This window comes from Eutrigla gurnardus (assembly GCF_963514095.1).
Source record: "Eutrigla gurnardus genome assembly, chromosome: 8".
Lineage (NCBI taxonomy): Eukaryota > Metazoa > Chordata > Actinopteri > Perciformes > Triglidae > Eutrigla > Eutrigla gurnardus.
Window position 1 is genome coordinate 28,877,529 of NC_139922.1, and position 16,317 is coordinate 28,893,845.

Below are 16,317 nucleotides of genomic sequence, written 5' to 3' on the forward strand. Positions count from 1 at the left end.
AATATCACATGTGTAAAAGATGATTTGTCATCTGAGAAAGGTGTGTCGTAGTTTAGCTTTGCGTGATAGATAATGTTCGTCACCAACACGGTCATTGGATTCAAAAGTTTCCGAATAGATTTTTGAATTGGTAGATGTTTCAGGATCTACTCCGGTCCTCTGTGAGCTAATAAAGGTGATGTGGCAAATTATGGCATGAGAGCATTCATTTTTTTTAAAGTTTGTAAAGTTAAAACTGATAACAAATATATTAAAACAAAAAAAGGCAAATCTAAGAGCAAATATTACATTCATGCTTAACTTGCACAAACTTTTTGTATTAAAAAAAACAAAACAAAAACATAGATTTTTGGATGTTATGGATCGGTTTAGAATCTTAGAAAATAAGAATCGCGATTTTTACTTGAATACATTTTTTTGCCCACCCCTACTAGCTAGCTAGCTAGCTAGGTAACTTAACCGTGTTTCATTCACAAATTGAATGTTATTTTAACTGATTTTTTTTATACAGCGACTGTTTTTATCAGCCGGGAAGCTAAAGAACAAGCTTGACTTGTTGTTCGCGTGGGTACATCCTGGTACGAAACGCATAGTAGTTCACGAGAATTATTTTACTGTTTTTACGATAAAATGCCACTTTCGTGTATTGCAAAAATGTATCTTGTGTAATTCTTGTCACGATTCAAATGGGATCAAACAAGTATTTGTCTCTCGACGTTTACGATCCGACATATTTTAAAAGGTGGTCCACGGGAAGGGGCGGGGCTTAGCCTCTCTCTTACTTCGGCCCTGTGTCTTTGGTCGAAATTGGAGAACAAATGCAACAATTATACATCATGTTCCAACAGGCTTAGAACTCAAACAGTCAGATCGCCGTAGCAACACTTGCTTAGCTGGAAGCGAGCCGACTGTTTAACACCCTCCTTCCCAGAGAAACCACTGTTTTGTTGTCGGCTGTACCTTTTTTTTTAAGTTAAAAAATGAAAGCTTAACCACACCCTCCCTTTAATTAGTCTGCACCCATGCACCCATGTAACGTGCCCATGTGTTCGTGTTATGACTCGGGGAATCAGATCCTCTGGAAAGGAATGAAAATCACTCTGAAGGCTGAGAGGAAAAAAAACAAGAAAGAAAGAAGATCTCGTTTTTAATCAATCCACCTCAATCACGCGATGCTTTTGATCAGTGATTCCGTGCTTTGATCCCCACATGACAGCCCACCGTATACAAAGACCAGCTCAGCAGGGGGTCTTGACCTCGTGAACCCCCTCGTGGATGCACTCATCTGGAATCAGCTTCCATAGAGGGCTAAATCTCCTGAATTATTGACTTTTCCTTATGTAGCGTTAGCCTTCTGTAGGGCAAATCCAGTCCAGACAGCGTGCTAATGACTACAGACGTGCCTTTGATTAGCTTTACAAGAGATTAATAATCCACGCTCCTATGTAACATATGGCAAGCTAAAAGATGAATTATAATTTGGGGTGGGCAGCTCGATGTGGGATTACTGGCTTGGTCGCGTGCGTCCCCAATTTAGCCTCCTCCCTAAAAGTAGCCTAAACCCACGCTTGGGGAGTTTAGATTAAAGGCCTCGGGTCAGAGGGGGTTTTGGCTCGGGGGGGGGGGGGGGGGGGGGGTTGAAGGACTCCGAGATCAGATTGATCAGAGTCCTTTCCATATCTACCATACAGCAAGATTATAATGATGGGATTCCCCCGAGTGTCTGATTGGGTTAATCCCATCGCTGTGACTTTCTAATCAAATGCCATCTCCTGCTGATTGGTGGTGTGATGTTTGGAGAGGAGGGGAAGGTGTGAGGACATTTATTAACAGATATTTAATCTAGAATTTGTTTATGGACAGTCTGCCAATAATCAACCATATCAACCTTGGTTTGAAGATGTCTGAAGCCGCTCTCATTGGTTGGAGCACCACGTCTACTAGATATATATGCTGATCTTGTGTTGCTGTTCTATGATACAAACAGGTCCAGTTAATGTGTTGCTGGGTGGAAACTAACTTTTTTTAATTCATTTGCATACAATTTTCTCGATTGATCTGGGTTTTTTTGGTCCATTAAATGGCAGGTAAATTCAAAGGGTTTATTGTCATATGCACAGTAAAGAAATTCCCTGTACAATGACATTCTTCTTTTGCTGTCCACAGAATGCCAAAAGTATAAAAACAAAGTCATTTAAAAGGCAGGATGTTAGTCATAAGTAAGAACACTAAAACGGTGCAAATGGAACTGTAAACAGTGCAATTATGCATGTTCAAACAGTGCATAATTGAACATGAATAATGTCTACAAGTTGCTTGTTTTTTTCTTCTCCCAAACCCAAAGGTATTACGTTTAACACATAGCAGCAGCAAATCATCACAGAGGAGAAGCTCAAACAAAGCTTAAATAATATATGAATAACATAAAATGTGAATAGTGTCTGATTTATTTCTCATTTCAGGGTGTTGTTGGCTCAGTCGGTATTTGATCTGCTGCAGCTGGTTAAAAATGTCGTCAGACATCAGTTGTAAAGTCTTGTGACATTCTTTTATAAATAAGCAGACGTGCTGCTGTGTGGTTTGACGAGGTTCCTCATGTCGCTGCAGTTCTAAATAAAGCAACATGGCGTCCCAGCGTGAGGCTTTATCTGTTCACAGTCGCCGCATCGCCATCTCTCCCGCAGGCGCCGCCCGGCATGAGACGCGATGTCACGCGCTTCCTTTGACCCACTGAAATAGTTTCCTACATTCAGTCTACTGTAAATCCTGCAAGTAGGCCAGAGAGACTAATGCACATTTCCAGATTTTTCTTTCTCTAAAGGAATTACTGAGATTAACTCCATATGCAGTCAAAACGGAGGGAAATCCACAATCCAGTCACGTGCAGATGTGAGAGGGCAGCAGGTCAGAGAGAGATGGGGGGGGGGTGGGAGAGAGAGAGAGAGAGATGTGGGAGGGAGGGAGAGGGAGGGAGAGAGAGATGTGGGTGGGAGGGAGAGAGGGAGGGAGGGAGAGAGAGATGGGGAGAGGGGGAGAGAGAGAGAGATGGGGGAGAGAGAGAGGTAGATAAGGAGAGAGATGGGGGAGAGATGGCGAGAGAGAGATGGGGGAGAGGGAGAGAGAGAGGCAGATAAGGAGAGAGATGGGGGAGAGATGGGTAGAGAGAGATGGGGGAGAGAGAGAGAGAGAGAAAGATGGGGGAGAGAGAGAGGCAGATAAGGAGAGAGATGGGGGAGAGAGAGAGGCAGATAAGGAGAGAGATGGGGGAGAGAGAGAGGCAGATAAGGAGAGAGATGGGGGAGAGAGAGAGGCAGATAGGGGGAGAGATGGAGAGAGAGAGAGAGAGCACTGCAGCTGCAAACCAGGTCAGGTGGAGGCCTCAGGTGATTTCAGATTAGCTCCTGCACTCGAGCTGTGAGGCGAGATGAGAATCAGGTTTTCCATGAGATCACTGGTGGGTCCCGGATTGCAGATGAGATCTTGTAATCAGAAGATGATTATTATATGAGGAGGTGGGGAGAGAGAGAGAGAGAGTGTCCCTAACCTAGATTCTCTCTCTCTCTGTCCGTCTCTGTTTGCTCACATTTTTGCCGCCTCGCAGGCCGTTAACAAATTAAGGTCAAAGTTAAGGCGGCACTACTTATAACGAAACTATCTTTAATGTGGAAACTACACGACCGACCTCAGCCTTTTCAACTGTGAACTGAGACCTTATTTAATCTTCAGTTTCATCCCCGTTCAGGCAAATCCATTAAAAATCAATAAAATCTGTTGACCTCGCCGTACTCTGCTATGATCTCCGACGGCATTAAAGCATTAGAAGCTCTCATCGTCACACAGACGCTAGGCAGCGTTTGCTCTACTTTCTGCTGCTGCTGCGTGGTTTTTCCATCTGCAGAGTCACTGCAGAGCACCACGTGGAGGGGCGGCCCATCTTGGCTGTAGGGGGGGGGGGGGGGATGATGATACAGCCCAGATGGAGGCACACTGATTATCTCCGACGGCGACGGCGGTATTTTGGGGAGGTTTTCCAGCCCTTAGTCCTTAGCTGAACCACAATAAAAGAGATTAGTGTCACTTTTAAAAACAGCTGAATCACAAAGCAAACCTTTGTCCTCGTATAGCTTCATCCTCTGATTTACATACATCTCTAGAGTAAAAAAAATTCATATTCCCCGTTTTGTTTTCTCTAGGCCTTCGGACAAGCCTACTCCAACCACAGGAAGGTGGCAGCGGACGGGGAGAGCCGGGAGGAGTCTCTGATCCAGGAGTCGGCCTGTAAGGAGGCCTACTACGAGCAGAGGGTCCTGGATCTGCAGACGGAGCTCCGTCAGGCGCGCAACATCCTCACCAACACCCAGTCGGAGAACGAACGCCTGAGCACCATCTCACAGGACATGAGAGAGGTAAGAGTCTGACACACACAGAACTGTTCCTCGTTTTCATTTCAATTCATGCTGCTAATGCACACGGCACATAGGATGCTTGAAGGGTCATGGCCAAGTCATTTTAAGGAATATCCCCGTGGTTTTCTTTCTGCGTCACCACTGTGAACATGAACTCATTTCCAAGTCGAAGCGGAGGAAGTCTGCTGCCTGCAGCGACTGAGAACAACGGGTGTGTTTGTCGATGTTATTATTGTTTTTATCAAGCCCTGTTGAGATGTTTTAGTGCTTCATAATTACTGCGATGCGTTTGATATTACCATCCAAGTAATATTTAGGGTGTAACTGCAGGGTTGTGTGGTTTCTGACACGCCAAGCTGGAGACTAATCACCCAGATCCAAGCAACACCTGGCCTCCGAGCCTAATGTCCTATTGTGATGCAGCAGGGTGGAGTTATAATTATGGCCGTGGGAAAAAGAAAGCATGCACTTACCTGAATAATCAATCATTAATATTGTTTAATGACTGGATATGACCGAGGCACGTTTCTAAATCATGCACACATTCCAGCAAACGTGTTTTCATATTCTCCTCCACTTGCATGATGCTAACCCTTTATTGTCTGCGCCCCACTTTGTGACCCCCTGGCTGCTTCCGTTCATTCATTGACCTCATTGTAGGGGAGCATGCATGTTTGTGAGGTTGAGATCACAGAGTGGGAGATGTGCGGCGCTTTGAAGACGTCTGACACAAAGACGGAGAGACTTAAAAGAGATGAGTTTGACGGGAGCTTCTCACCTTTCTCGGCCCCATCCTCCCTTGACAGCCGAGTCGAGGCTGGAATATTGAATATTAAAGAGGTGGTCGCGACTTTGAAGCTGCAGCTTGTTTGATGAGTTTAGCTGTATGAGAAGAGATGGAAGAGATTCAACTCGTTTAAATTAAACATGCATGCTACATCACATACACCAGGAACCAGCTCCAGTCCTTAGTTGTTCTTCACGTGCTTCAGGGTGTTCATCACATTCTGTGACCGCAGGGTTTTAGAAGAGTAGAAGACTACAAATATGTTCCCAAACTAAAACACTAAAATCTAATCCAGAGTATCCTAAAACTCCTCTATTCCACAGAAAGGTAATCTGAAATCATCCAAATTAACGCCAAGCGTATAAGCTCTTCTTCGTGCATGTTTTCGACAACATGCATGCAGACATTTTGGATGAGAATTGGGTGTAACACGGCATTTGGCATCCTGCAGTTTGGTTCAGCACTCCCTCTCTGTGTAATGCTCTCACTTCGTGGTAGTTAAACCCTTCAGTGGTCCAAATCTTTAGCCGACTCCTCAGTTTTTGCAGGTCAAATTTGTAATTCCAGTGCAATTAGGGGGAGGGGGAGGGTAGGGGGAGTTAAAACGGGGGTGTCCTCCTGAGTGAGTCTAAAGTCATTTGGCAGGCAGCTGCAGGAGTCACCGCTGCTTCTCTGTGAGTCGCTGCTTGAGACGGATGTCAGCAGCCGTTTCTTTACTTGAGATTAGTGAAAAAAGGACTTTAAAAAAACGACTTAGGCTCCAAATTCCACTATAATTAGGCCAGCTGCTGCTCAGCTCTGCATATAAGTTGGTATAAGTTGGATGTAATGAAAGCCAGATGTGCTTTCGCCACTGTCACCATTATAAAAATGTCCTGCCAGCAGTTAGAGCTGATCCTGTTGGTGAAATCATATATCATGTTTCCTGCATATCTGTTCTACAGCTTTGCTGTAACTGCTGTTGCATGATGGCTTTTCTGCAGACGATCACAAACCCCCCGATGCTGCACCGGCCGGCTCTAATTGGCCAGATAAAAAAGGGGCCTGATTGTAAATTGCCCCATGTATGGGGAGATAATGACACCCTCCTAATGGTACTTCTGTGTGGGTACTTGGAGGGAGCGTGTGCTGCAAGCAAATGGAGGGAGAGTCTGGGCACCGACGTTGGCATTGTGTCCGGACCGACGGGGACCTGAAAGAGGTCTTTGTATCCCGGGTTTACAAATTAGACCCAGAAAGCAGGGAGAGGAAAAAAAGGGGGCGAGGAGAATGGTACGAAAGGAGAAGGAGAAAAGGCTTAATGAGTAAATTCAGCACCCGGTGGTGGACCGTGGTGGTCCTCTGGGACCAGGATGGTGATTGAACGACAGTTGGGCTGTAACGGTTGCCTTTTGTTTGCCCAAAAGTGAGTTTTTGATTTATTTTTTGCTCCTGCGTATCGACAGGCTTCCTCTGTAATATGACGATGAATTCAGGCCGAGAGCTTCAGTGACATCATGTTTTTCCCGAATGAATCACTAGATAATGTCATTCATTATCGGATCTGGAAGCTTCACAGTGTTCATTCACACTCAGTTACGGGTGTTTTCAGCTGGATTCTGACATCATGTTCAAACCTCCCGGCGGTGTTCCAACGCCGCTGCGCCCCTGAGCGCCCCGATAAGACGCGCTGCCACGCTGCCGTCTACAGGATTAAACCTCCACAAAGAGCCAGTAACGTTGTCGGGAGGCGCGCTCTAACAGCCGTGACTTCATTAAATTCAATCTCATGTCTCCAGAGAAGTGATGGCTGCCATTATCCACACAGAATGGGCATCCCCGTCGCCTCCCTGCTAGCAGAGCCAAAGATTTAAAAAAATAAAAAAACCAGAGTGTAGTTCAGCTTATCTTTACACTCTAGTCACACTCGTAAAATAAACGGGATTAGGTTCCCGTCTCGGCGTCACCACACGGTTCGCTTGCAGTGCTTCCTTCTGACATTTGCCTCGTTCAGGATGTTGTTGCCTTAGCCTATCGTCCAGCAATGATTCACTTTCCCCTCACAAGCACACACATGAAGGTGTTTTAATCAATCACCGTAATGTTAAACACTGATCGGGTTTTTCCATCTCAGTGACGCCGTCAGACATTCAGCTTTCCCCCTTCATTGAAGTGCTGCTTGAACCGGCTGGATTAAACACCTGACAGAGGGAGGGGGGGGAGGGGGGTGTTGCAATCACAATAGTGGAGCAGATGTGATACGAGAGCAGAACTTCAGTTGCTCTTATGCCACCATGCTTTAATGCTACACTGGTTACAGGAAATGTGCCATGGGCTGGTGGGCAGTCGCTCCGGAGGACAAGCCATGCAGCTAACTAACCATGCAGCTAACTAGCTACACAGCTAACTAACCATGCAGCTAACTAGCTACACAGCTAACTAGCCATGCAGCTTTCTAGCCATGCAGCCAACAATAGTGTTTAACATTACAGCTAACTAGCCACCCAGCTAACTAGCCACCCAGCTAACTAGCCATGCAGCTAACTAGCCACCCAACTAACTAGCCATGCCGCTAACTAGCCATGCAGCTAACAACATTGTACAACATTACAGCTAACTAGCCACGAAGCTAACTAGCCAGCCATCCTCCTCCGTATCCATTGCCTTTCTACTCAGATTCTAATGCTATGGCTGATGCTTTACCTGTTATTATTGAAAGGTCAGAGTTGAGTGGTAAAGGAATCCAGGGAAGGTTTGCTGTTATCATAATGTCGCAGGTCTCCTAGAGGACTCTGGGGTCTTAATGCCGACTGCCTTATTATTTCTCGTGATATTAATGCCAAGAGGGATCAGTGATGGCTTACTACTACTGATATCTGTGACCCACAGCCAGATATGTGGGTTATCTGTCCACAGCGCCAACATCACCTGATCTGTCCCACTTCAGCACGCTGCCTCTGAGTGGCACGTCTGGCAGATTGATGACTATTTTAAGCCCTTAAGAGGAGCGCGTCTCTCATATACACAGATCTGCTATTGACCCCTAATCATTTCCATCTTTTACCATCGGCTTTAAGGAAGCTCTGTAAGTGTGTCCATCTTGATTTAACCCCCCCGGCTCCCTGCACCAAAGAGGTTTTCCATCCCGGATCAATGGGTCCTAATAAAACAACAACAAACACACAAATCAGCTAATGGGTGTGAACGCGCTCACGTGCACACTTCCCTCCACTCTCATAGTATTGACCTAAAAAAAAAATCAGTGTTGAGTGCAAGCAGGCACACTTTCACCCCGGTGTCTGTTCACACTGTCACACCGTGGGCAAAGGACGGTCAGCCATGCACGCACAAGCCTCCTTTCACTTTGTACTTTTTAATTGAAAAGTGCGACCTTGACTCGTTAATGGAGTCTGGCTGGTCTGAATAGAACGACGGTGGCTCGCAGCGAAAGAGGAGGATAAAAGCAGATCTGCTTTCACCCACATTCTCCACTCTGACAGCAGCAGTGGGAGCTTCATCACTAAACTTATACTGGGGGGGGGGCTGTGATACATTTCTGGTAATCCCTGGATGTGCTCGGCTCGGTTAGAGTCAGATGTAACTCGGGCTGACGTGACCTCGCCTCGACGCAAAGCCGACCGGACACAGAAGTTTTTATGTTATTTTCATTTAGATTTAGATTTACAGGCAGAAGTGGATGACTTCTTCTTTTTATCTGATAGATACAGTAGATATGATGGAACCGAAGCTGCGTAGGAGGAAGGAATTCAGCTGTGACAGATACATGGTCTCTGAAGGCAGAGTGAGACATGCAGAGGTGGGGGGGGGGGGGTCGTGATGGTGAAATGGCAAAATGGAGGTCAGCTGTGTCGGAAAGAGAAGCCGAGAAAGGGGTTTTAAAGTATTGATCTGGACTTACTTACTGGAGTGAGACGTGGAGAGGGAAGTAGAGGTCAGCAGAGCGGGAGTTCAAGAGAGAAAATAAATATCTATAATATATATTCATACTGAGTCTGTCTGTGCGACTACATCAATAATGCTTCTTCTTGGGCAGCACTTTCAATGGAGCCAAGCGGGAGGATATAAAGCTAGTTAATATGGATTTTCAGAAATGCATTTCTACAAAAAAAAAGTCTCAGCAGTTATTAATGACTCTTTAAGGAAGCATTAGCACATTTCTGACCTCCACTAGTGTGTAAAGCCTGAAACTTAAGCGATGGAGCTGTTGGAGGTAATAGCGGCTCAGAACACACATTGAGAAAATGACTCTGAGCTTTAGGGAGATTTAAAGCGGAGCTCATGTCAAAAGCAGTTTAATGGTGAAAAAGGGAAATCTTTGGAGTTGACAGTGAGACTCTCGTGACGTTCAGCAGCACGCTACGAGAGGCTTCGTTAGAGCTAACGATGCTTTATCATGCATGCACACACATAGCTGTGCTTTTAAACATGGGGTTTATAACGTTTAGTGTACAAACCACCCACTCAGCACGGAGGTGACACGCTTGTCTGTATGTGTGTGGTACGTGGGCGTGTTAAAGCAGCTGTTCAGACGACAGCAAGCAGGGGGGGGGGGGGGGGACACACCCTGGTGTCTAACTGGCCCCCCACACACCATCACAACATATTACAGATACTCCCAGGAGAGCTCCTCATGATTGAATGTTATTTGTAGCAGGGTCGCACATGGCCAATGCAACCCCAGATGAGTTCAGTCTCTGAGGGGCTCAGGGCAGCAGAGAGGACGTGGAAGCTGGGTGAAAGGTCAAAGCGCTGGTTTGCATTGTAATCAGATTGGAGGAGGATAGTAATCAGGTTTCATCGGGACCAAACGGCACTGACCCCTCCAGCTGAGACGCGAACACACACCGACCAGCCGGACCAGGAGAAGACCTGAACCACCAGCTGGTGCAGCTTTGTTCAGTTTAAAAACAACAGATTACTCCAGCAGCGCCGCGATTACACTCAAGGTCTTAATGAAATAATAATTGTGTACACGTAGTTTAATAGTCCAGAGCTGACATCTAGAGCATCTGAATCTATGATTTTTATTTTTTAGATCAGATCTCAGAAGTCAGGACCACGTAGAGGCTTAGTGGTGGGACTGATCTGTAAGCTCATGCATTATGCAGTAATGCAAACACCCACGCTCATTAGACATGCACAATCCCCCCCACAGCGATGAATATTAATGCACCTTCAAACGTCAGCTCTGCACGTGCTGATGAATTATTACGCCGAGCAAACGAGGAGCGTGTTCTTCATCAAGTTAAGAATTCCTCTCTGGGCGAGTCAGCTAGGGATCGCACTAGAGAGAGAGAGAGCAACAAAAACAAATCATTTTTTTTTATGTGATAGTCTCCAGAGTGGCATTAGATGTGGAGCGTGACGTGTTGGTAATTAATAAAACTGTTGTATACTATACTCGGTTATGAATAGTGTTTGACTGGGAAGCTGCCTTTTAAAGGCACAGTGTGTCCATAGAGCATTTACTTAAGCCCCGCCTCCCAGCCCTCGGCCCAACTTCTGTCTCAGACTCATTCGCTGCCATTTAGTTCCAACATTTAAGATCTAATGATTAATGAATGATAAGAGCTATTCAAAAAAAACATCTGTTTATTTACAGACTCTCTTTTTTATCAGTGCAACTAAGTGGGAAAGTATTTTTATGCTGTTGTGGAAAAATGAATCTGCCCAATAAAGATCAACAACCAGGATCAGCTTTTTCTCCGAGGTTTATTCCACTAAGTATTCTCATCTGCAGAGGAGGGACTGGTCACCCCTGCCTTCTGATGCAAAGGTTCAGAATCAGCAGGAACGACCCTGAGTCCAACAACAGTCTCCCTTTTAAGGAGGAGGAACCAAAGGACGGATCATGTCCTATCTTACAAAGACAAGATGTACAGGCAAGGTCAAGATTTACAGAACACAGGCGTCATAGTCCTGAAATTATCTTATGTCAATGTGGCACTCATGTTCATATCATCTACAAACAGGCATTCATTTTCGTCATAGCATAACAGTCAGATGAGGAGATGCGGATCGAGTCAGCCTGACAAATATTCTGATTATAAAGTACAAACATCCAAAATTCCCATTACACTTCCTAAATGTGCATCATGTGACAGACCCAGAAATGTATTTAATATAGACGACTCTAAAATTCTTCTTCTTAGTTTCAGGTGATTTTACACCAATAATACCAGTTATGAATATTAGATTCCGCTACACTGTACTCCTTTGATGTGGACTCTTAAGGAGGTTACACAAATTAGCTCTTCTTGTTATTAAAAGGGTGTTTTCTATCCATCAGGATGACCACCAGCTTATTACCCGCTCTATTTCAATAAGTAATATTACTGATATGCATTCAGTCTGGAGAAACAAGAGAGCAGGGATTGTGATGCGACCACATGGAGGAAGGAAGGGGGGGGCAAGAGACTGGTCTAATTGTCTAATTGTTCTCTGACAGATTTCCCCCCTCACCCTTAGTTTTGGGATGATCCGGTCAGGAGGGTTAAACGGGGCGATGGACGTGGTGCTAAGGATACGGGTGGATCAGGAGGGCTGATCAGATCCTCTGTTCAGAGGGGGGTGTATCTTACCTCTCTGACCTTTTATATAATGAATGAATCCTTTCCTGAACAGCAGGAGAGAGAGCCAGCTGCACTTACAGTTTATTAGTAGCAGTAATGCTGTCATATTGCAGGTATTAGGATTTTCCCTCAGGATCGACTAATTGTTCAGTTTCTTCAGTAGTTAAAGTCGTTTTAAGGCTTTTTTTTTCATGCCATGAATGATATTATGAATATTTTTCCAAGAAACGTGAACACATCTCCGTTAATACCAGATTTAAAGTAGCACTTTTCTGTGATTCTTTGTGGAGGAACATCAATTTAAATCAACTAATCATGAATCATATGAGAGGCTACTAAGAATTTCTTTAGCCCTAATATTGCCTCACAGACACACACTCAACATATTAGCACTGAAAACAGTCCTAATTTCACGTTTTAAATTCTATCTGAAATTCAGACACTTTTTTTGTGTGTTTTTTTTGTTGCACCACTTGTGACTTCTACCGTTTTGCATGTGAGTAGTCCTCCCGCACAGAGAGCCGGGCCTCATCTAACTCCTCCAGAGGACATTAGACCATCCGAGTGCTTCCCGGCCATTGAAAGGCTGCCACTACGAGAGAGATAAGTAGGCTTCAGCCTCTGTGGTGCCATCAGAGCTGGCAGGCGGGCACACTTATGGCCCACCGCCCAGACAGACACCTGGCACCACCCTCTCACACACACACGCACGCACACACACACACACACACACACACACACACACACACCGGGTTTGACCAGATGGGAGGCCTTCCTTATCTAGCGTGATTTAGAGCCAACGTGACACTTAACATTTAAACTAAAGCAACAAAATCCAATCAATCTCCATCTCTCTCCAACACTCAAACGAGATTGTAATAGTGGTCGCTGACGCCTCCCCCCCCTCCGTCTCCCCCCTACAGAACGGCCAGATGGTGGAGCTCCAGAGGAATCAGCTGCGCGACGACATCAAGGAGTACAAGTTCCGGGAGGCCCGTCTGCTGCAGGACTACAGCGAGCTGGAGGAGGAGAACATCTCGCTGCAGAAGCAGGTCTCCGTGCTCAAGCAGAGCCAGGTGAGGAGGACGGAGCTGCAGCCAGTCTGAATCATGCAGCTGGACACGCCCTCGCTGCTGGTTATCATGCAGTAGTTAATTAAACTGGTAGTTTCATCAGCACCCTGCAGGGCCTCCACCTCCCACTCATCAGCTCTCTCCGTCTCCGACTGATTAGACGACCCTCTTTAATATCCAGATTTAATTAGGATAATAAAAACATCCACTGATAAAGAGATGAGCCGCCTTTTGTTTTGTTAGAATGCTTGGCGTTTGTAGAAGTGTAACACTTCACGGTGGAAAACACACTTCCTGGGTGTAATCAAGTGAGTGGAAAGAGGAGAGACATCCACAAACATAAAACGGCTGATTCTCCGAGAAGGATATCTCCATTTCATGTTGGCGTTTATGCCTGAGCTCCTAATTCTTCCCATACGCTCTTGTCATCTTGGATTCCCGTCTCTATATTCATCACAGAGGGCATGAAAGAAAAACACAAGTGGGCGCCTTCCTTTTTACGCATCCAATGTAAAAAAAAAGGATTCCCCAAATCCAATTAACTTAAAATGAATTAGAAAGGCAAATGAAGCGGATTTGTTTCTAAATTAACATGATTTTGAATAACGCCAGCTCATCCGGTTGTATTTAAACTCGTCGATGTCCTCCGTCCTCCAGGTTGAGTTCGAGGGCTTGAAGCATGAGATCCGTCGTCTGGAGGAGGACACCCAGTTCCTGAACAGCCAGCTGGAGGACGCCATCCGGCTGAAGGAGATCGCGGAGCGTCAGCTGGCCGAGGCCGTGGAGACCATCAAGACGGAGCGTGAGCTGAAAGCTTCCCTGAGGAAGGAGCTCGCCCACTACATGAACATCGGAGACACGCTTTGTCACAGGTATGAAGACACAAACAAAAAAACACACAAAGCAAAACACAGGGTTGGTACGGGGAAATCCTTGAAAACACTTGAATTTTAGTGTGGTGTTTTCAAGGTTTTAAAGTGCTTGGATGTAGACTACAGGTCTATAAATGTGTGTTGTATGTGATGACATCTATGATAGAACAGAGAAAAGAAGATCTCCATATTTGAGGGACTGAAAACAGCATTTTCTGACATTTCTTTATGAAAAATGCCTTTTGATGATGAACAGATGATGAAAATAGTTGGTGGTTATATTTCTGTGGATCTGTTAGTGGAATTAGTTTTCCTTTCATTTGTGGTCCTTCTGTAAAAAGCTGTCTCCAAACATCATGTTGGTTGTTTAGAGGACAATAACATCTCATTTAATGTGATGAACAAGTGACATAATAAGTAGACTGAATACTGACCATTGGATTGGTACAAAGATGGAGTTTACCACAACTGGAAGGGGCTGGAAAAGCATGGAAATGCACCTGGAAATGCTTGAAAAGTGCTTGAATTTGACTTTGGAAAAGGTGTAGGAACCCCGTCAGCATCACAGAATGACACCTTTCCTCCCTCTCAGCCCTCTCAGCATCTCTCTGGACGGCCTGAAGTTCAGCGACGACGCCGCCACCGAGCCCAACAACGACGACGCGCTCCACGGCTACGAGAACGGCTTCACCAAGCTGGCCAACGCCATCACCTGCGACAACCGCATCACGGCGCCGGAGAAGGACGAGCCGCTCCACCCGGCGCCGAGCCTCGTGGACGACCTGCTCAGCGAACTGAACATCTCCGAGATCCAGAAGCTCAAACAGCAGCTGATGCAGGTTTGTTCTTCATCTTCTTCTTCTTTATGAAAAGATCTCACTGACCTCTACAATCAACTTTTAGTGAATAATAACTCTCCATTCAACAGACAAGGCCGTGTCTTTGAGTGGGTTGCAGGTGTGAGTCAGTAGATCCTGATCTGGGCTGCTCTGGGGATCTAAATCCTCCTCTAGCAAAGTTAATCCAGGGAGACACACACACACACACACACACCCTTCAGGCTCTGCTGGGCCTGCGAGGCAGCGGGTGGTGGCACCAGCGGACCTGCCATCTGCGTTGCTCTTCACCCCCCGAGTCCCAAGGCCACGCCTGACTGGTCACCATGGTTACCAGAAAGTAAGGGGGGGAAACCTGAGGTCTAAAGGATTAAGGTTTTCATTTAGATTCCTTCCTCTAAACACAAACACGGACGCTGGGTTAATAAAGTAAAGTTGAGGTGCTGCCCCGCTATGATTCTCCCCGTTGGGGTTCAATCTGGGACAAAGTGTTTGAGGCGACCCGGCAGGCGAGTCCTGCTGAAACCTCCTGCCAGGTCATTCCACAGATTCCAGACCAGAATCAGAGCGCAGCTGACAAAAAGAGGCTTCCTTTTACTCATTTAACCCGACTCTGTTCGTCTCCTACCGCGTCTCGTTGTATTGATTAGGTACTCAACGATCGATCCGAGACATCCGCTCCTCGGGTATCAGCCCGTTAGTCCCCGGCAATGTGTGACATCATCCAATAGGGATTCAGCAGGAACAGGAGGGGATGTCTGCCCACAAGCCCTTCTTCCAAATGTAGAAAATGCCAAATATGTTCTTACATGCAAAAAGAATCAGACTCTTTTTTTCTTATAAACCATCTTAATCAAACTTTCCATTTCTGCTAATTTAATCCTCATTTTAAATTCCACACTAATAAAAGAATGAGCCTGGACATGCATTTCATTATTTACAGATCAGCTTCTGAAATAGCTCGGCGCTGACATCAGTGTAAGACGAGCCGCCAGCGCCGAGCTGAACTCAGGCCAGCAGATCGCCAAGGTCGTCCCGACTCTGATGCTGAGCTGCTGGCGATGAGCCTCGCGTAGCCTGACATCGAGTTACCCGACGAATTAAAGCGTGCGATAAGCCGAAAGGAGAGCGCTGTACAATGACCCCGACGCCTTTGTGCTCCTCTCTCTCCTCAGATGGAGCGTGAGAAGGTCAACCTGCTGTCCACGCTGCAGGACTCCCAGAAGCAGCTGGAGCAGGCCAACGGCGCTCTGTCCGAGCATCAGGAGAAGGTCAACCGCCTCACGGAGAACCTCAACGCCATCCGCAAGCTCCAGGCCAGCAAGGAGCGCCAGTCGGCCCTGGACAACGAGAAGGAGCGCGACAGCCACGAGGACGGAGACTACTACGAGGTGGACATCAACGGGCCCGAGATCCTGGAGTGCAAGTACAAGGTAATGCTTTTAGACAAAATATCAGATTGGGTTTTAAAATCGGGGGATTTGGCTTAGTGTCTTTGTTTGTCTCATCCCAACCGCTGCTCTTGCTTTGCCAGGTTGCCGTGTCTGAAGCCGGAGAGCTGAAGGAGGAGCTGAAGACCCTGAAGACTGAGTACCAGGCCTGCCAGTCCCGTTACGAGGAGGTGCGTACCCGTCTGGAGATAGACGTCTCCACGCTGGAAGGGAAGCTGGCGACTCTGGAGAAGAGCAGCCGGTCGGACCGAGAGCAGAAGGCCAAGCTGGAGAAGGAGCTGCGCAAGGTGAGATGTTCCTCTATATAGAGACATCCTGGT

At 46.3% G+C, this 16,317-nt stretch overlaps 1 protein-coding gene across 2 annotated transcripts in view; it reads left to right on the forward strand.

Annotated features, from left to right (window-relative positions):
• The window catches only part of LOC311017394 (protein bicaudal D homolog 2-like), a 40,451-nt gene that overhangs the window by 14,009 nt on the left and 10,125 nt on the right, over positions 1-16,317 (forward strand). For both annotated transcript variants that reach the window (XM_084015695.1, XM_084015696.1), the window contains exons 2-7: positions 4,194-4,406; positions 12,689-12,841; positions 13,496-13,710; positions 14,303-14,549; positions 15,722-15,979; positions 16,081-16,284. In XM_084015695.1, the coding sequence (XP_083871821.1) occupies positions 4,194-4,406; positions 12,689-12,841; positions 13,496-13,710; positions 14,303-14,549; positions 15,722-15,979; positions 16,081-16,284 (1,290 nt within the window). The remainder of the gene's footprint in view (positions 1-4,193; positions 4,407-12,688; positions 12,842-13,495; positions 13,711-14,302; positions 14,550-15,721; positions 15,980-16,080; positions 16,285-16,317) is intronic.